At 36.4% G+C, this 22128-nt stretch overlaps 1 protein-coding gene across 2 annotated transcripts in view; it reads right to left on the reverse strand.

Moving 5' to 3' along the window:
- TANGO6 (transport and golgi organization 6 homolog) overlaps positions 1 to 22128 on the reverse strand; it is a 154046-nt gene that overhangs the window by 125530 nt on the left and 6388 nt on the right. For both annotated transcript variants that reach the window (XM_010962538.3, XM_045522290.2), the window contains 6 exons: positions 15700 to 16340; positions 13662 to 13778; positions 11894 to 12035; positions 6662 to 6798; positions 4125 to 4287; positions 2181 to 2263 (listed from right to left, as the gene is read on the reverse strand). In XM_010962538.3, coding sequence (XP_010960840.2) covers positions 2181 to 2263; positions 4125 to 4287; positions 6662 to 6798; positions 11894 to 12035; positions 13662 to 13778; positions 15700 to 16340 — 1283 coding nt within the window. The remainder of the gene's footprint in view (positions 1 to 2180; positions 2264 to 4124; positions 4288 to 6661; positions 6799 to 11893; positions 12036 to 13661; positions 13779 to 15699; positions 16341 to 22128) is intronic.

Genomic DNA, 22128 nt, shown 5'->3' on the forward strand with positions numbered 1-22128 from the left:
CACACAAAAATGTTCAACTTCACTAATAGTAAGAGAGCTAACTGCTACCTAAAACCACAATGCACCTAACAGATAGACAAAACTCCCTGGAAACAACTCAAATGTCTATCAAGAGAAAAATAAACAAGTAAATGGTAATATAGCCATATAATGGAATAACATCTTGCAGTGGAAATGAGTGGATTAAAGTTAGATATATTACAATGCCATTTAAGTAAAATTTAAAATCATGCATAACTACTAAAAATAGCTTAAGGAATAATAAACACAAATTCAGGACAGTAGTTCCCTTTGAGTGGGAAGCAAGGGAAATGTGATCATGGATGGGTAGATAGAGGATTTCAACTGAATCTGTAACGTTTAATTTTTTTGTATATTTTATATAAATATAATAATATATATTTTTTATTGAAGTATAGTCAGTTTACAATGTTGTGTCAATTTCTGGATAATGTTTAATTTTTTAAGCTGAGTGGTTAGTGCATGAAAGTTTTACTTTTTTTTTTTTTAGTATGTTAGAACTATTTTATAACAGACTAAACTTTAAAAATTTACCCTAAAATGTTTAATTTATTACCATAAAAAAGAAATAAGGAATAAAAATTTTTGAGATGTAATTCACATGCCATAAAATTTACTCTCTTAAAATGTAAAATCCAGTGGTTTTCACAAGGTTGTATGAACACCACCACTATCTAATTCCAGAACATTTTCCTTACCTCAGAAAGAAGCCCCATACCCATTATCAGTCACTCCCAATTCCCCAGCCCCAGTCCCTAGCAACCACTAACCTACTTTCTGTGTCTATGAATTGGCCTATTTTGAACATTTCATATAAACAGAATCATACAATGGATAGTCTTTGGGGTCTGGCTCCTTTTAAAATTTAAAAAATTATAATTTTAAATGTTCATCCATGTTTCAACATTTGTCCATACTTAATTCCTTTTTATGGATGAAAAATACTCCATTATATGGATATATCACATTTCTTAATCCATTTGTCAGTTGACAGACATCTCAGTTGTTTCCACATTTTGGCTATTATGAATAATGCTGCTATGAACACTCATGTACAGGTTTTTGTATGAACATGTTTTCACTTCTCTCGTGTATATCCCTAAGAGTGAAATTGCTGGGTCATATAATAACTCCACGTTTAACTTTTTGAGAAACTGCCAAACTATTTCCCAAAGTGGCTGCACCTTGTTACGTGAAATATAATCTTGAAAGCTGTTTACTAGTATAAATGTCTTTAATAGTATTTATCATAAATTTATTGAAATAAACTTTAAAGAAATTAAATGCCATCTGGGTCTAACACAATGGATTTCATTTCTGTCTAAAAATATGTACTTCATATATATTTATAAGATTATAATCATAGATACCATACAATTTATATAAATATTTTTTCATTTTCAGTATATATTTAGTCATTTGCAGGATTCGTTTACTCAAACTTCCTTCTTTATGATGATGATTCTATTAAAAATTATAAAGTAGATTCAGTATTATCATATAATTTTAAGGATACCAATGACTAATTTACAAAACAGAAATAGACTCACAGGCATGAAAAACAAACTTTGGTGATGAAAGGAGAAAGGGGGAGAGGGAGAGACAAACTAGGAGTTTGGGATTAACAGATACACACCACTATATATAAAATAGATTAACAACAAGGACCTACTGTATAGCACAGGGAACTATATTCAGTATTTTGTACTAATCTATAGTGGAAAATAATCTGAAAAAGAATATATACATATACATACTGAATCACTTTGCTATATACTTGAAACTAATGCAACATTGTAAATCAACTATACTTCAATTAAAATACATATATATATTATCATACACTTATAAGACGCTTACAGTATTGCAAATGCCTTTGTCAATTTCTTCAAAAGACATGCTTTTATCAGTGGCATGCGCCACTTAGAGAATTTGAACTGTTTAACATTGAGAGTAAATGATGAAATTGACAGTTTCAAAATGTACCAGTTTTCCACTAACACCTTATAGCTCCCAGTTTTCAAGTAAAAAGATTTTGACAGTTTGGAATTTAAGATTAGTCATTCCAATTCCTGAAGTACAGGTTTAAAAAGACAAAATTATTTTAAAAGACTAAGTACAAATATTAGCTAAAAACATTAATGACTCAAATTACCAACCTTAAATACATCCTCAATACATCTACTAAGTTCTTCTTCTGTCACCAAAATGGTCCCTGGCACCATGTTGCTTTCTGGAATCTCTAAAGAACAAAAAACAAAATTACCCACACTTGGAACTTCACTGAATAGAAGAAACTGGGCCTAAGGAAGAAAGTTTTACTAGAAATTTCGGTAACAACTGAAATTAGAAAATCAATATGGTTACAATATGGCACCATTCAAATACAGTATTTTATGGAACATTTCATTGACTATAAACACACATTGTTATTTTATGTATCATTAACGAAAAAAAACCCACTGCCAAGTAACCTATGAAACATTATCACTTAGAATTTTAATTTTAAATTAATGAATGAAAAATTGAAGATTAGATTAAATGAAAATGGCAGAGTCGATAGTTGTGTCTAGGTGATTGGTACACAGGCATTTATTATACTATTCCTGGTAGATGTGTTTGAAAATTTCCCTATAAAAAGTTTTAAAATCAAGTCTAAAAAAAGTATTTGAAGAGCTCTCTTAGATTTACTTACACAATTTTGTTATATATCATTCTTTATATAAGCTAAATAATTGGAATAAACAGGATAAGGAATTAAAACTTCACACTAAATGTCTAACTCTTCTGAAACATTTTAGCACAATTACTGATATCTATGTTTTGCCATAATATATTGCCTCTATATTCCTTTTCCACTCTACTAATGTCTTCATGACCTTCTTCCAGGTCACTAACATCCATTCTGCAAGCTCATTTGCAGGCACAGACAATGCCATGATTGCTACCTGGCCAACAATGATCGCAAGATGCATCTAGATAGCAGAGTTGTTAAAATGTGAAAAAGATTTCTAAAATAAAAGCTTTCTTTAATGTGGAAAAAAGTGCATCTTGTAATTGATAAAATATGGTAATTCATCTTTTAAGACATTAAAATACAACTAAACTCACTAACCAAATCTGGGAAAATTTAAGCACCAAAACGGGCAGGAATGTTTGGTCACCTATTGAATAAAAAAAATAATCTGTCCATCTGTACTGACCCTTAACTAATTTTTTAAAAGAGATGAGGCAGGGAGAAAAGAAAAGCTCCTCATTACAGAAGAATACCAACTAAAAAATTAGAAACAATAAAAAAAACAGAAGGTCACCATTTTATGGGCAAAAATCATCAATGGATTCTGAACTACAGTATGAAGGACTACTGGGAAATAGGGTCTTCACACTGTCTCAGATGATCTCCTACAGATCAGTTATTAATTACAAAGGGAGGAAGGTACTTTTACAGTGGAGAAATATGGCTACTACCACCTTAATCAAATGAGCAAATTTAACATCACTAATAATGGAATAAGCTGATACCATGTGGCTCTAATCACAAGGAATAAAAAAATATATATCATTGTATGTAGTATTCCTGCTGAAATGCTTACCCTAGATCTACTCATGAGGGTACAATTAGACAAATACAAATTGAGGGACATTCTATAACCCAGGCTTTAAAAACATCAGTGAAAGATGAAAGACTAGGGAATTATTCTATATTAAAGAAAAATAAAAAGTAAATGCAATGCATGATTCTTGACTGGATTCTCAATTTTTAAAAAAACAGCTGTAAGGGAAATTCTTGGGACAAGAAAGAGATATTTGAATAAAGTCTGCATATTAGATGATGTCCACAACTAACTCTCAGATGCTTCAGAAAAAATACATACGTGTGTAGAAACAGAGAAAGAGACTGTAAACATGCCAAAATGTTAACAGTAGGTCAATCTATGTGAAGTGGACAGGGGTGGTGCAAAAGTGGATTTTCAAAATAAAAAGCTGAGGGGAAAAAAGTAAAACTAAAGACAGTGAATTACCACAGACTTAAGTCATTTAAGTCCAAAACACGGAAGAAGGTCCTTTAGAGGGACACCGAACCAGCAGACTCCCTCCTTTACCTGCTGTATTTAAACACTGATGAAGAGGCGCTAACACCGGCTGAAGGAGATACTTTGCTGCCAGTTGTGGGCGTTCTCTTGACATGGTTATAAAGGTAGTGGTAGCAACTCTCTGAAACTGTCGCGCTGTCAACTTATCTTGAAAGTGAAATAAATCCAAAATCTAAAAGAAAAATTACATGAAGTAAATAGTAGGTTCTTTGCGAGGAGCAATTACCTTAACTAAGAAGAGAAAGCATTAATTTCTTTAACCCAAAAAATAAACTCACTGCAGTAACACTGACTCAAGAGAACTGGGTTTTTTTCTTTAACAACCCAGTGTCAAAGAGTACAAGAACTGGAGAGGCTATGTTTGTATTAAATAGTTTTATCAAATTTATAAAATACATGTCATTGTAGAAAATTTGGAAAATAAATGTTTAAAAGAAAATGAAGACTTCCCAAATCATTATAAACATTTTTGGTATATTTTTTCCAATATGTTTTCCACATAATAATTTTTTCTTTTTAACTGAGACCACACTTAATAGTCAGTTTCATGCATTCCTGAAACCATCTCATATTGTTATAAATTTCTCAAAAATATTATTTCCAGACATTCAGTTTTTTTCTCAAAATTTTGCTATGATAAATAGCACCACCAAATGAAGGTCACGGGGTCAAGGCATACAAATATACTCAGGATCTGAAGGGCCTGTCATGTCTAAACTATCCTGGAAAAAAGTCTACTTTATTTACAAAAATAAACATTAATCTCTCAGGCTTGAGTCTAAGAACTCAACAGAAAAGTGCATTTCGCTTTCTGGCTTAAAAGTGACTCGTACTTTTTACAGACAGAAGAGAATCTTCTGTCCAAAAACTGTATGTGATCTCTGACACTGCCAAAAAGAGACTCAGGAAGACTAAAATCTATAATTTGATTTTATCATTTTGTTAAGTACCAAAACTATAGCTAAACAGTTTTGGAAAATATTTACTCATCATTGTAAATGATAACTTTATCCTTTAAGATAATTTATACTTAATATTTTCCAATATGAGATCTTTGCATTGTGATATTTGTTCCCACGCATGCCTACCCATGAGAACTCTGAAGACCAGCGTTAACAACTGAATGACTTTCTTCCCACCGTGCTCCAAAAGGCATATTTTACATCTAAATACATGGGGAGTGCTGACTAAGAAAACTCCTTCCACGTTTATACCTATCAGATTAACAAAGAAAAGTTTTGTAACACAGTGTGTAGGCAAAGGTGTGGGAAAACAGACACATAAACAACATCAATCAAAAATTTAAATGCACATACCCTTTAAACTGGCAATTTCAATTTTAGGAATTTTCCCTATGGTAATACTTGCATGTGGGCAAGATTTATAGCTATTAACTATTACACAGTTTGTAATAGCAAAAGGATGGAAACAAATGTTCATTAATAGGAGGCTGGCTAAATAAATTATGGTACATAATATGATGAAACACTATGTACCCATGGAAAAGAATGAGGCAGCTCTATATGAAATGACCTCCAAGGCACACTGTTAAATGAAAAAACAAAACTGAAAGATTGTGTAGCATGTTATCACTTGGACAAAAATTAAAATATATACACACATACATACACATATAATTGTATACACATAATACACAGACCATCTCTGGAAAATTAACAAGAAATTGGTACAGAGATGGGAGGGAGACTTACTTTTTCCATTTACTCTTTTGTGCTTTTAAAATTGAGTACCATGTTAATTTACGTTGTTTACTTAATGTGTATTTTTAAAAAACTAATTAAAAACACAGACAAGATAATGAATAGGATGAAACTGTAGTTTCCTATCCCAGCTCTGAGAGCTGGCTGTGCTAGTCAGTTATTAATGGTGAGGTGTTCTTAAACCTACAGGATCGATCTCATCCATAGGTTTTTAATCACTTATTAAGAAGGCCCCCTGCCGGAAAGAGAAAGAAAAATGCCATATGATATCACTTATACATGGAATCTAAAAAAACAAACAAAAAAAAAACCAAAAAAGATAAGGACACAAATGAACTACTTATTATTTATAACTTAGATGATTGATTTCTTGAATACGTGTAAGCACAATTTGACTGTCCTTTATGATTGGATTACCACATTCTGTCGATTTTTATTTTTTGGTTGGCTATATTCCTTTGATAACTATGTAAGTTTAAAAAACTAAAGCTTTAATCTGTTCTTAGAAACAATGATCAGTACAAATATGTAAACTGAAAAAATGTGCAGTATATTGTATATATGTATTTACATGCAGTATAATGTATACATGCAAACTGTAATAATTCTACCTAATAAAACTGAAAAAGGAAAAAAAAAGTAAATAAACCTAATTACCTCCCCCTCCAAAAATTTTTTTAAAAAAAGAAAAAAGAAGGCCCCTAACTAAACAATAAACTTAAACATGATACTGCTTTTACCTCAATACTAGAGAAGCATTAAAAGTCCTCTTTGTATAAATAAGCAGATAATCCTCAAACAGTCAAAAGATACAAAATGATTTACCTGGGGGCAGATATCTCTATAATAATCCTCTGGTGAAAGAGACTGCTGGGGACAAGAGGCCAAAATCTTTGCAATCAAATCACACCTCTTCCAGTCAGCAGCTGTGGCTTCAGCATCACTCCCACCAGCCGCCCCAGCTGTCAGCAATGGATAGAGATGTCAAAAACTCATAGCAATTCATTCATCACATTAGCCCTTAAAATTTAGGGTAAAAACTGTTTTTCTCTACTGGAAATTGGTTTTCCTTCCATAAGATAATCTATCCCTCTGTACTTTTTTAAAATTGAAGTATAGTTGATTTACAATGTTGTGTTCGTTTCAGGCATACTATACATATATATATATATATATATGTGTGTATCTATCTTTTTCAAATATTTTTTCATTATAGGTTAGTACAAGATATTGAATATTCTCTGTGCTATACAGTAGATCCTTGTTGTGCACTTTCTTTCTGATGCTGGTTTCCAGGACATTTAGAGAAAAAAGCAGCACTCAATCGTTGTAATGATATTATTTATATGACCTGAACATTAGCTTTTTCTTACTGTTTATTTCTTTTAAAGTTGTTGTTGTTGTTGTTATTGTTATTATTATTATTATGATGTCTCTTTATATGCATCATATCATTCAAACTGCCTTAAACCAAACTATGGAGTTAACAGTTGCCAGGTTTACAGTACTACCTTAGATAATTAGACAAAATACAAAAACAATGGTTTTCAGGCACTGGGCAACAGGTAGCCCAAGACGCTGATACCTAAGTGATGGGAAGCAAACAAGCTAAACCCTAAGAATACCCTAGCCTACTACCTAAAGACAGTTCTGCGGCCACAATAGAGCTAAGGGGAGCCCAAACAAAGCCTGCCACCTTGTTGAATTAGAGAAACATAGTTCAGAGTACAAAGAGGACAAGGCAGCCAGGTTTTTCAGGGCAAAATACCAGAGAGAAGAAAGTTACACCAACAGGGAGCTCCAGAGATCTGCAGAGAAATCCGCTCTCAAGTCTTTGGTGGAGTATGATCTGTGTATGTGTATGAAAAAAAAACCCAACGCAAGAACCACAAGAAAAGAAGAGGGAGAAACATCCCCAGAGCTCACACAGGGCTTGGAATAGTTAATGCTCCCACTAGTGAGCATGGGAAAGCCTCCTAACACACAGGGCATCAGGTAAAATCCCAGAAAGGTACTGCCTTAGTAGTGGTGTCTTAAAGGCTGCTCTAGACCCACAGTAACAAGGTTTAAAAGCCAAATTGAAGGGATCAAATTGATTCCAAGAAAATTAACTGCAACCCAGAACAAAGACCAACAAAGGAATACAACAAAATCTAGCACCTAACAATGTAAAATTAAAACTCCTGATATCTATTCAAAAATTACCAGACATACCTATTCAATGAAATATTTTCAGTCATTAAAAGGAATAAAGGACTGATTCATGCTATAACATTATGCTAAGTGAATCAAACAGACACAAAAGACCACATATTGCATCATTCCATTTGGATGTAATCTAGAAGAGGCAAACTGACTGAGACAGAAAGTAGATTAGTGCTTACAAGAGGCTGGAGGAGGGGAGGCTGAGGAGTAACTGCTAATGGGTATGAGGTTTCTGGGGGGAATGACGAAAATGTTTTGGAGTTAGATATTGATGTGATAGTTACACAACTCTGTGACTATACTAAAAACCACAGAACTGTACTCTTTAATAAAAGAGCAAATTTTATGGTATGTGAATAACATCTCAATTTTAAAAACCTACTACATATATGCAAAGAAGCAAAAAGGAACATAACAAGAAGGAAAAATCAATAAAAACAGACCCATAAAAACAAAGATGACATAATTAGGAGACAAGGACATTAAACAGCTATTATAAATTTATCTTCTCTGTTCAAAAAGGTAATGAAAAGAATGATCATGATGAGGACAGAAAAGAAATGGAAGATATTAAAAAGACCCAAACTGAACTTTTAGGAATGAAAAATAAAATATCTGAAATGAAAAATACACTGGATGGGATTAACAGTAGATTAGACACTGCAAAACAAAAGATAAATAAACTTGAACATGTAGCAGTAGAAATTAACCAAAATGAAACACAGAGAGAAAAAAAGACTGAAAACAAAAAAAATCAACAGAGCAACAGTAACTTGGAGGACAACACTAAGCATAATATTAGGTATAATTTAAATTCCAGAAAGAGAAAAGAAGGGAAGATAGAAAAAATTTTGAAGATGATGTCTGAGAAATTTCCACATATGATGGAAACTCCAAACTCTCAGCTCCAAGAAGTTTAAAAAACCTTAAGCAGAAAAAACATGAAGAAAACCACCCACCACACCAAGGCATATAATAATCAAATTTCTAAAAAAAAAAAAAAAAAAAAAAAAAACAGAGATTAAACAGAAAAATCTTAAAAGCTGATAGAGGAAAAAAAGTATATCATACACAGAGGAACAAACACAAAAATGACAGCAGATTTTTGCATCAGAAATCATGTAAGCCAGAAGACAATAGAACAACATGTTTAAAGCACTAAAAGAAAAACCTGGGTGGGGTGGGCATAGCTCAGTGTTAGAGTACATGCTTAGCATGCATGAGGTCCCGGGTTCAATCCCCAGTACCTCCATTAAAAAAAAGAAAAAAGGATGTTAAAAAAAAAAACCAAACTATCACCCTGGAATTCTGTACCCAGCAAAACTATTTTCAAAGAGGGAGGTGAAATAGACTTTTTCAAACAAAAAAAAGCTAAGGGAATTCACTATCAGCAGATCTGCACTAAAAGAAAGGTTAAAGTTCTTTAGGCAGAAGGAAATTTGAATAAAATTTGTATCTACACAAAGAAATGAAAAACATCAGAGATGGCTAATATGTGAGTAAATATAAACTGCCTCAAATCATTTTTGAGAATAAATAAGATTTGAATAGACAACAAATATAAAAATACATACATAATTTTTGAATAAGTAGCAAAAATAGGGTTCTAAGTTTCTTATAGCAGCTCTCCAATTTGCATGCCCTTGGGTGGAGTCTAAATCTTCTCTGGAAAAAGAAGATGCAAGGACCTATCTGCATATGACAACTTCCCACAGGTAACTGATAATCTTTCATTTCATTGGCCCTAGAAGGCACTGCAGGCAGAACTGGGGAGGCAACATTATAGCCACTGTAGACCAAATCTACCAATGTCTGCCACTCACACTGACCTCACTTTTGTCTGATAGGACCAAGGTATATTTACCACCTGAGAAATGGAAAGTCAAGATCGATTCTCTCTCTCCTCTTCCCTCCATGCATATCCAGCCCTTCATTAAGTTCTGGCAACTCTACCCCTTAAATACCTCTTATATTCATTCACTTCTCTCCATCTCCAAGGCTACCAGAATCGATGCAAGCCACTGTGATCGCTCAGATGACTGCTTCTTACTGACCTCTCTGCTTCTGCTCTTACTCAACCCATTCTTCACAATACATTCAGATAGATATTTCTAAAATGTAGATTTGATCATTTCTCTCTTCTTCTTAAAGCCCTTCAGTGGTGTTTCATTGCCCTCAGAATAAAGTTCAAAATCCTGAACTCGGGGGAAGGGGGTTGGAACAGTTCAAGTGGTAGAGGGCATGCTAAGCATGCACAGTCCCTCAATTAAAAAGAAGAAATCCTGAACTTGGCCTAAAGTCCTCCAGGATGTGGCCCCTCTCCGCCCTGCCAGCCTCATTCACACCACTCCCTCATCTCATACCACTCTCCCTCACTCACCACTCTCCCTGCTCCACTCATACTGAAACTTCCTCAAAAACACTATGTTCTTTCCTATGGCAGTTCCTTCGTACATCGATCCTCTCCACCTATAATATAGTCATCCCTCACTCTTCAACGTGCATACTTCTCAGCAGGCTTCAGGGCTCAGTTTAAATATTATTCCCATCAAAAAGCCACAAGTTTGTGATAATTTGTTACAGCAGCAACAGGAAACTAATGTGCATGGGATACAGGAGGTAAGGGACTGAACACAAAAGAAAGGCCAGGGGATCACCAGCAAAAAGATGAACGGAGATCCTAGGATGACAGCTCTGTAGAGGTAACGAGTCCAGATTAGAGAAGCCTCAGTGAGAAGAGTCTTCAAGAGGATAAAACAGATACAATAGTTGATGTATCTGAATGTATTAAAAGGAGATTTAAGCAACTGGGGGAGAGTTTGAGGATAGATTAGTGATAAGTACATAAAAAACTAAGCAGACACACAAAACAGCTATTAACGCCACGAAATACAAAAGTTGTGTAAAAAAAGGAAAAGTAGTCATAGTACGCCGCATAGCTCAGCTGTAAATAATAATCACATAGTTAGCAGAGTATAAACACTGAATATTGATCTATCCAAATTAAGATATGACTACACTAAGGGGATGGGAATTCACTCTGGTGAATGGTGGAAGGGTTGTTAAAGAGAACAGAATCCTTTTATACCCATGGTGAGAAGTTGATAGATGATGCCTAAAACTGAGAAACTAAGAAGGTGCTGTATTTGCATTATAGTTAGAAATACAGAGGTAAACATCAGAAGAAATCTGCTAAAAATATTCAAAGTGGTTGCTTCTGGGGATGGGAAATGGAGTGGACTGGTGCCAAGGACTGCAATTTTTCTTTAAAAGCCTGATAGACCTATTGACTCTTTTAAATTATGTGCATGTAATATTTTGTTTTAAAAATAAAAAAATATAAATTAAAAGCTACTACCATGCTTAGCATGATAATTAATTTTCTTCTATTAATGAGGACTAAGAGAATATAATTATGGAAATGAATCTAAAACTTCATCCCGAAGTTTGTATCTCTTGGTATCTACTCCAGCTTCAGGAGAACTACTTGTATTTTAAGTCCTGAGGTGAAGTACTCTTAGCACTCTGATCCTTTTCTATAAAGAATTTCACGTTTTCTTTAGAGTTTTACTTAAGCTTTCTGTGCGGTGTTTTCACCTGATACTACAAGTTATCTGAAACACTTGACAATATTATGTAACAACACGAGAGGTGTATCACAACTGCTTTTGGAAAAATGGCAAGAAAATGAGTTTCTGTGGAAAAGGAGTCATTACACTTTAACTTCCTCACTCTCCACAAAGGCACAAAGTCTAGTCTCCATCAGGTTTTACAGTCAAATGCTAAAGACCAGTAATTCACCATGACTCAGAGGAAAGTGGATATCAAAGTAACAAACATTTTATTTCTTACCACCTGCTCCTTCCAAAATGCCCCGGACTACTGCCTGAACACCACTTGGTCTCATCAGCCTTTCAGAGAGGAGCTCCCCACATAGGCGCCGGAGCCAAGCTGGGGCCCGACCCCTGACCTGGGTCTTCCCATCTGTGCAGGACTAAAAAAGGAAGAGAAAGGTATGAGTTGAATGTCAGTGTAAAAGACAGGATATGTAGAATTTTTAAAATATAAATATACTGAGTAATACTGCTGATTGACAGTATCTGTACAGACCACAAAGGAGAAAAACTTTTCCTTAAAAAAGAAAAAGACTCCTTTACAAAACCTTCTTCAGCATCATTTTTAAGAAGGTAAAAATACAATGAAACATCTTCAAGTGAAATATCAAGTTAAGTTTCAAACCCAGAAATAGACAAACATGTTAGCAAATAAAATAAAGATTTGAGGGACAGAGGGGTAATGTAACCAATCTGAATGCAGTCCTTCCAGTCAATTCTAGCTTCCAAAGAAGAGTCCTATGAGCATCACTCACACCGAGAGGACAGCTCACAACAGTGAGAGGGCACCCTAGGCCTCGCCTCCCCTAGCATAGCTACTCTGATTCCTTTTGACAGAGCAGTTTCAAGAAGAATTAGATTTCTTCAAGGATTCCTTTTTGAGAGCTCTGTGGAGCCACCGTGAACAAAACAAATTTGTTGTTCCTTTTCTGGAGCTAGAATGTGGACTATGTCGTGGTCAATCTTTGCATTTAACTATGTGAGTATAAAAAGTAGTGAAACAGTTAATCCTAACTGGCCTATCCTCTCTTTTTTTATTTAAGGAAGATTAATAATTCCCACGTATCGAGTGGGTTATGATGTGCGATGCACAGTGTTACACACCTCCCACATGATCTCAAGAGGTACTGACAAGGATAAGGAAACTGAGGGATGGAAAGGTTTACTAATTAATGCACACAACTGCACACTGGGGTCGAAACCCAGTGTGCCTAACTCCAGATCCTCTACTTTTCACCATGCTCTCATAATGCATTTGGTTTAATCTGGCAAACTGTGGACTCATTCAGAGAAGAAGAGCATGAGGCCAGAGGGGCCCAATCAGAGACTAGAGTAATATACTGGAGATGACATGAAAATGACTTCAACTAGAAGATATCTTTGTAGCCAGCTTCAGCTGGTCCTACAGTCACCTCCTTTGGCCTGTCATGCTTTACTCACCTAAATTCATAACGAAAATTTAGGTACTAAAAGCAAAATAGATCATTTCAGCTACATCATCAAATTAAATCATTTCAGATAAATAATTACTTTTAAGGAAAATAAGAAACCATGTTATACTTAGTAGCATACATACTATTAATGTTTTGCAAACAAAGGATCTAAGAATAGTCCCAATAACAGCTCTAACTTTAATTTCTTGACTTCGGATATTCCATTCAAAGAATAAGATGTTCAAATACTTCTGTCAGAAGAACATATTGTCAAATAGCCAAATTTTAGTTAAAGGGGAAAAAAAGGTCCAGTTTCAGAATGAATAAAAATATTTTTGTCATAAGCCTTAAAAAATTGATCACAATGTTCTTGGGAAACATGTCCATCATTCCACTAAAAGAAAAATCCTTTAAAATTATCCTAAGGGTTAACGTGCTTTAGTTTTACAAATACCATTTAACAATCTAAAAGATGAAATAAGACTCAACTAGATTATCCCACTTCCCAGGAGAAGACATACACCACACATTATCATTAAAGATTCACCCACAAGAGTCCCCAGGCCTGCATACCTGGGGTGGTCCTCCCTGGAGGATAAGTAATTCTCGGATTGCTAACGGTTGATACACTTGATCCAAGGTGTCTCTCAGGGCCTCCCTAGATAGGGCTCTTTCCTCTTCAGTTAACACCTAAAAGAAACACACACTTGGCTTTTTTGGAACACAAACCAGACAGGCCACAGAAAGTAACGTTCTGCAATACTGTACAAAGATGCTTGTGATGGCTGCTTTTGCCTCTTGATTTCCTTCCACCTGGAGGAAGCTGTAACATGAAGCATGCCTGGCCCTCTCTCCATCCCCTCACCCACTTCTGGGCAGGAGATGGTACTGATTTAGCTTACTGGTGAGTTCTGGCACGCACAGCTCAGCTCGCTTCTCTTCTGCATCTTGGGAGCGAATGCATTCTGTTCTGCTCTTCCTTGCATATCTCCTGTCACGGGGCAGAAGGCGCTGGAGTTTCCTAGCACTCCTTAAAGCTGGGTGAGTAGTAAGTGTGTCTAATTCTGGCAGGCACTGTCAGGAGGCCCATTTTTGTCTCCCTCTATATTCCTTCCAACTCTGTCTTTCTGAGTAAGAAAGGTGGCATTTGGACTTGTTGTCTCTCTTACTCTGTTAACTGTCTTTTAATTCATTCAGAACTTGGGCAGCAAAGATGGTGCTATGTAATTAGGCCCCCTTGAGCCTCAGCAGCACTGTCCCCCTTTAGTAACCTCACAGTCAAGCAGTCCCAGTCCCACCCATTACAGTTCAGCAAACTGCAGGATCGGGGCTGCTTAGAGCAGCAGCTGTTGCTGGGACTTGTCCGGCTTCACAGTGTACACCCGCCGCGTTCCCCCTTCTGTCAACGTCTTCTCCCACTTGGTCCTTTCTGTGTGCTTCCCTTTTCTTTGCTCTCTTCTACCCAAGCACCCCTGGGCACTGCTCAGCCCTGGCAAGAGTAATAAGACCAGTTCCAGACCCCCCTATCTCAGGGAAGCAGGCACTGACAAAACTGTCAAGACTCATATCCTGTCGTAAAGAGCACAGTGCTCTGCTCCACAAAACACAAGGGCACCGGGGGGCTCATAATTTCGTGTCACTACTCGAGTGATAGTGGCTTTTAAACGTGTTTTGTTTTGTGAGAACAGGCAGGAGAGAATAGAAAAGGAGAACAAACAGAAAAAGAACAAGTTGGAGGGTGACACAGGGGACAGAGAAATGAGGTGAGTGGGCATTATGAAATCTGGCTGCAGTGACAAAGAAATTACCCTGCATGTGACCCTTGATACGTCTATATTGTTAAGATATAAGCCAGCTGCTTCTGGCTGGGCTCTGATGCTGATGCTGGTGATCCTCTTGGAGGGGAGCAGTGGCCCCTGCTGTGTTATACTTGTGAGTCTTGTCTCCCCAGTTAACGTGTGAGCTTTTTGAGAAAGCCATGTCTCACGCTTCTGTAACCTCCACAGCCCCTTGGTAGTGCAGGCACTCAGATCCTTACTGACTATCAGCAAAACACAGGCACATACCCCTAATGCCAGTAACGACAAGGAGCGCTGACTGGATCATGCAGTGTACCTGGTGCTTTGCATGCTTTATCTCATCTAATCCTCCCAAGAACTTAATGAAGGAGGCGTGAATAGTTTAATATTAATATTAGTAGTAATAACTTTCTGATGAGCACTACTGAGGATTGGGCTAGGTACTTTATACACATTATCCTTAATCCTCACAACCACCTTCCCAGTCAGGTATTATTAAATACATTTTATAAAAGAGGAAACAGAGGCTCAAAGAAATAGCCTGCAACAGCTGTTCCACAAAATGACAAGAAGGGACAGGTAAAATGGACTCTCCAGGTGTGCAAAGGACTAGTATTTAATAAACGAGAGCTCCAACCTCCTAAAAAGATTCATTTATCCACCAGAGACGCTTTGGCATTCAATTGGAATTCCAGATCTTTACATCAGCACTTTTTCAAAGAAATAATACTGTCTTTTATAACAACCTCACACAAGTACATACACATATTCACACAAACTCTCCCACACTCTCTCTTTCAGTGTAAGTTTACCTCTTCCTCAGGATTTGGTGGTTTCCTCTTGGTTGGGCAGAATCCCAGCTGGCACAGACCTGCTGCAATATCCCCAAAATGGCGGCAGAAAATCAAGCTCCCCAGAGATGCGTGCTGAGCGACACTGAGGAGGACCCTGCAGCTGGTGTACAGTCTCCGGGTTGCACTGGGGGCAGCATCGAGACACACCACGTCCTGAACAACGGCACCAAACTCTGTCCTGTATCTCAAAGGGACTCCAACACCAGGCACAAGATAGGGGCAGACACCCAGGGTAACGACAAACTGCAAAACTGACTGCACAGTCTTCTGCTGGGAGATGCTAAGTGTATCCGGGCTCAGGGCAGGAGCAGCTTCTGGAGTCCTCAGGTTGGGTTTGCCTGGATTGAAATCAGCTGCAAGGTGGATCATGGATTCCTTCAAACACAACAGCAATAGTAAAGTTTGGGAGGTAAAACTCCAGGTGATATCCATAGAGTCTTGTGGCCAGTCTGCCTTATTAGCAATTTCATCCCTTAGGAGTTTCAATTTCTTCCAGTGGGGATCCTTCAGAAACTTGTCCTCCAAAGCCGACAGGTTAGATTTTAAAGTAGCCAACAGGACGTCATGTTTTGTAATCTGCAGCGAACTTGAGCCCGATCCTTTTGAAGGAAAATAAAGGAAATTACACACATGGAAAACAAATTGTACTTCCCTCCATGTGGAATGCTTTGCCCACTCCAGTTCATCCTCTGAGTCCTGGCTCAGATGTCACTGCTTCTAGAAAGCTTCCCCCAACTGTGCCTCCCCAGCCTAGGCAGAATTCAAGACCACATTTCCGGCTTTCCCATAGCACTTTGGATGTAGTTAGAATAGTACAACACATGATACCTCATCGAGTTTGTTTCTATTCCCCTGAGGGCTGAGGCCACTGTTCCGTAGACAGAACAGTCATCTAAAAAGCTAAACATTTACCACAGAAGGATCATTCAGTCAAACCATCCTAGATCCCAGAAATTAAGCATCAAACAAAACAAAGTCCTTTCCCTCATGGAACTTATATTCTATTGAGGCAAATCACAGAATACAGACATAGGGTTCAAAGAGATTAATTTAACCACGTTGCCCAAAATATCTATTCTCAGTTTACCCTGACCTTTCCTAAAATGGTCTTTACTGCCCTCTACTGGTGAAGGAGCTCATATACACGCCCGGCCGTTGACATCCTTGAAGACTCCCTCTGCTGCTGCTTTTCCTCTACCAGATATGTAAATGCACCAAGGCATTTGAACTCTGCATGCTCTTCCTTGATAATCTTATTCAGGCCCAGGTCTTTAAAAACGATCTACAAGCTAACAGCCCCCAAACTTTTATCTCCAGTCCATGCCTACCCTGTAAGTTCCAGAGACACATTTCCAACTGCTAAAAGAAATATCCACTTGGATGTTTCTTAGGCATCTGAAATTCAACAAATTCTTGATTCTTATGAGTACTTCCCACCCTCTACTACAATCCAACCTGGTTACTAACCGGTTACATCTCCATTCTTTTCCTTATCTCTCTTACCCAATCTATTACCAAGCCTTGCCTGTTCTGCTTACAAAATAGTTTTCAAATTCATTCATTTTTCTCCACCTCACAACTACAACCTTTGTCGAAACCATGAATATCTTTAAAGTGAACTAAGGCAATAATCTCTTAACTAGTTTCCCTGCTTTTATGTCTCCTCTCCCCCCAAATCCTCTTTTCACACATCAGAAAAAGGGATCTTCTTAATACTTAAAATAGATTTCTCTTGGTGGAAGTGTGCACACATATTCCTGATGTCTATACACCTAAGAGTGGAAATGTTGAGTCACAGGTATGTAGAAGTTTCACTTTAAGTATTATCTCCTCAGAGGTGGCCTTCCTTGACCAATCTAAAAGTCAACCCCCATATTATTAACTCTGTGATAGCATCCAATTTCCCTTCTCCACAGCACTTACCATAATTTGTAATTATTTTATTGGTATTTATTTTCTTTCTTTTCTACTAGAGCTTAAACTTCATGAGGACAGGCACCATGTCTCTCTTGCTTGGTAAGTGCCTTCCATAGTACATAAAGTAAGCATCAAATGAGTATTTGTTAACTGACTGAGTAAAAGAATAAACGAAAAGAGTACCTAGTAAAGATCTCCTTAAAACTCCAATAAGACCAACCCTCCTACAGATAACAATTATCAACTTGGCAAAATGTAATAAAGCAACTCCCTGAAGATGTCTGAAGGTGACAAAAGTGAGCAAAAACTAGGGAAGGCACTCAGAAAGGAAAAACAACATTAAGTTTCCTGCTTTTTCTTGCCTTTTAGTCTGGGGTTAGGCCTTAGAGTAGCTAAAATTCTAAGAGCAACTCATTGTCTTACAGCTTGAGAACCAAAGCACAGAATTCAAGGCAACTACAGCAGGTGGAAAATAAGAAAAGAAATCTCAGAAAGAATAGAGCCAGAGAGGAGGAGTCCCCAGTTCTGTATATAAATTGTGCCCAAATCGCTAGCTAATCTTTGAACTAACCATGTATGGGAAGAACTTCAAATGGCTCAGCTAAGATTGTAAGAAATGAACTCCTTTGTTACTGCCCACCACAGGGGAGACAGAGCTTGGAATTTGAGTCAGTCAAGTTAATTACCAACTTTAAAACAAAAAACAGAATCAATACTCTCTGGAAGACTGTAACAGAATCCAGAGTTTCAACATATGTCCAGTGTACAATCAAAAAGTTCTAGACAGTTGAAGAAACATGAAAACATGTCACACCTCAAGAGAAAAGACGATCAGTTGAGACTGAGCCTAAATGACCAAAGCATCAGACTGAGCAAAGATTTTCAATCAGCTCTCATAACTATGTTCAAGAATGTGATGGAACGCTCATATGTAAAATCTAAAAAACAAAAACAAAAAATCAAAGCATAAATACAAAACAGAAATAGACTCATAAACACAGAATACAAACTTGTGGTTGTCAAGGGGGTGGAGGGTGGGAAGGGATAGACGGGATTTTAAAATTGTAGAATAGATAGACAAGATTATACTGTAAAGTACAGGCAAATATATTCAAGATCTTATGGTAGCTCACAGAGAAAAAAATGTGACAATGAATATATATATGTTCATGTATAACTGAAAAATTGTGCTCTACACTGGAATTTGACACAACAATGTAAAATGATTATAAATCAATAAAAAAAAAAGAATGTGATGGAAAGTATATTCATTATAAATGAATAAACAGGGACTCTCAGCAAAGAAATAGAAAGTATTTTAAAAAACCCATGGAAATACTAAAATTTAAAATAAATTATCTGAAAGATTTTTTAAAGTCACTAAATGGACTTAAAGCTCTGAGATAACAACAAAAAAAAAGAATTAGTGAACTTGAAGATATAGCCCTAGAAATTATCCAATCTCAACAACAAACAGAAAAAAGATTTTTACAGAAATAGAGCCTTAGCAGGATCTATGAACAATATCAAATAATTTATTTGGAATAAAATAGAGGATAACTGGAATAAAAGGAGAGGAGAAAGAAAATGGAGCACAAAAGGAACTGAAGAAATAATGATCAAAAATTTCCAAAATTTAGTGAAAAAACATAAATCTACTGATTCAGTAAGCTCAGTGATGCCCAATCAAGATAAGTAAAAAAGAAAAACACATCTAGGCATATTACAGCCAATTGTTAAAAAACCAGAGATAAATAGAAAATCTTGAAGCTAGCCAGAAAAATATGACACATACAGGGGACCAATGCTATGAATGACTGGGAACTTATCACAAGCAATGAATGGTAAAAGACAGTGGAAAACATCTTTAAAATGCTGACAGAGAAAAAATTTCACCTGTCAACTCAGAATATTACATCCAATAAAAATAACCTTCAAAAATGAAAGTAAAATGAAGACATTTTCAGATCAATGAAAACTAAGATAACTGTCTGCCAACAGATCTGGAATACAAAGAAATGTTAAAGGAAGTTCTTCAGGTTGAAGGAAAACAGTACCAGATGGAAACTTGGATCTTCAGGGAGGAACCAAGAGCATCAGAAATGGTAAATATGTGGATAAACATAAAAGACTAATTTTTTCCTCTTAATTTCTTTAAATATATATAACTGTCTAAATCAAAATTTATAAAATTGTATTATGGGATTTATAACTTATGTAGATATAGTGAATAAGAAAACTATAGCATAAAGCATAAGGAGGGTGGGGGGCTGTAAAAGGGCCCTTACAGTTGCAATGTTTTTATGTGTTCTGTGAAGTAGTACAATATTAATTCTAAGCAGATTGTGAAAAATTAAGGATGTATATTCTAATTGCAGGATGACTACTAAAAACATAATGCAAAGAGGTGGGTTATGGTTATAAAACCATAATCAAATGTTGAAAATACAAATGAATTCAAGCAGCAATAGACTTCAAAACAAAAGCTAATAAATAACAACAAAAAATCCCTAAAATTGTGTTGTACGTGCCTTATTTATAAAAGTGTAAAATTAGAAATATATGTCAAAAAACGGGATAGGCTGAGTAAATTATGTTCTACCTGTATCTAACATACTATTTGGGTATGTAATATTTATTTTGTTTATTATTATCTCTCCATCAACTAGTATAAAAGCTCCTTGAAGACAGGGATGTTGCTCTGTTGTGTTCACTGCTGTGTTCTCCTTCCCTGCAACAACGCATCTGACACATAGCAGCTGTTCCAAATAAGCAGTTGCTGAATGAATGAATAATGGATTATTTGCAGCCGTTAAACTATGTTGAACAGTATTTAATGACATGTTCACTAAATATATTCTAAAGTGAACAGAGTATGAAGCACTACATGGGCAAAGATAACAACAGTTTACAAAAAAAGAAATGCAAATTGCTCTTAAACATGAGCATATGATCAACCTTGCTCATAAGAGAAAAGTAAATTAAAACTATACTGAAATATCACTTCCCATCTATCAAGTGGCTAAAATCCAAAAGTTTTTATAACACATTATGTGTTTGGGGGAAACACACACTCTTATACATAGCTGGTAAGGAACTAAAATGGTACATCCCTAAGAAGAGAAATTTGGCAATATCTAGCAAAATTACATAGGCATTTAACCGTTGGCCCAGCAATCTGTCCTATAGATAGATACACAGGCAAAAATGCAAAATGACATATACACAAGGCTATTCACTGTAGTATTGTTAGCTAGGCAGCAGTAGGGAAGGGACGGGGTTAAACCAGTGGGCTTTGTTTTGCAGAAACCAACCATTAAATTGCACAAAGTTTTAAACACCAGATGTCTCAAAAAGGTTACAGTGCACCCCCAGTCAACAAGATACCACAATGCAAGCAAACACCCAAGCACCTGCTTGCTTGCAGTTTTTGGGAAACTAGAGTAACCTTTGCCTGGGTATAATGCTTATAGATGATCATGCCTGCCCTTTCATGAATATGCATATGCCCCAGGCTTAAAACTTCCCTGCTCCAGTGGTTAGGGGAGACAATGCTTTGAGAGCTATTGTAACAAAGAGCAAATCTGACTCTCTATTGAATCTATTCCTTTATCTCTAACCTTTGTGCTCTGTTGCCTGAGCTTAGTCATGCTAGCTAGCTCTGTACCTTTGTAAAACAATGTTGCCTGTGACAGCCCTTTCTCAATGCTCTACTTCCCAGGCTTGACCTTTAAAGGTATAATACTTTTCCATTTATATAGAGATAAAAAATTGCAAAACAGAAAATATCATTTGTCCCCTCGGAGGTTTACAGGAACATCATGACTAGACTTACGTGGACAGCTGCAATAGCCCGGGTCTGCCCAGCATCAAGAAGTTTGTAACAAGTTACACTTCCTTCCCTTTTAGTATAAAAGAAGCCTGAATTCTAACGCCAGTAAAACAGTCCTTTGGGACACTAGTCCACCATCCTCTCAGTCTGCTGGCTTTCTGAATAAAGTCGTTATTTCTTGCCCCAGCACCTGTCTCTCCATTTATTGGCATGTCTGCCCTTCCGTACAAGCTTGGACTCAGTAACACTATCTCCCTGACTCCTTACTTGTCACAAGCGGTAAATACTTCTGCTTTAAACGAAACTACTTGGTGTGTTCATTGGCTAAGCACCCCAAGTGATGGGCCCATTGAGTCTGGTAAAAGTATTTCTTACATTAATAAAAGGCTTGAAACAACCAAAATGTCTGTTAATAGAGAAGTGATAAATTAACAGTGGCATATCCACTATGCAGCTAGAAAAGGGAAAGAGGAAGATTTCCATGCACCACTATGCAGTGATCACCAAGACATACTGAATTTTAAAAGTAAGGTGTAAAAGAATGTACATAGTGTGCTAACTTTTGTGTAAGAATGGGAAGGAATATGAAATATATTATTTGCTTTTATTTTTTAAAAAGTAACTGAAATGAGTTATCT

This window comes from Camelus bactrianus, chromosome 9 (assembly GCF_048773025.1).
Source record: "Camelus bactrianus isolate YW-2024 breed Bactrian camel chromosome 9, ASM4877302v1, whole genome shotgun sequence".
In the NCBI taxonomy this organism is placed as follows: Eukaryota; Metazoa; Chordata; class Mammalia; order Artiodactyla; family Camelidae; genus Camelus; species Camelus bactrianus.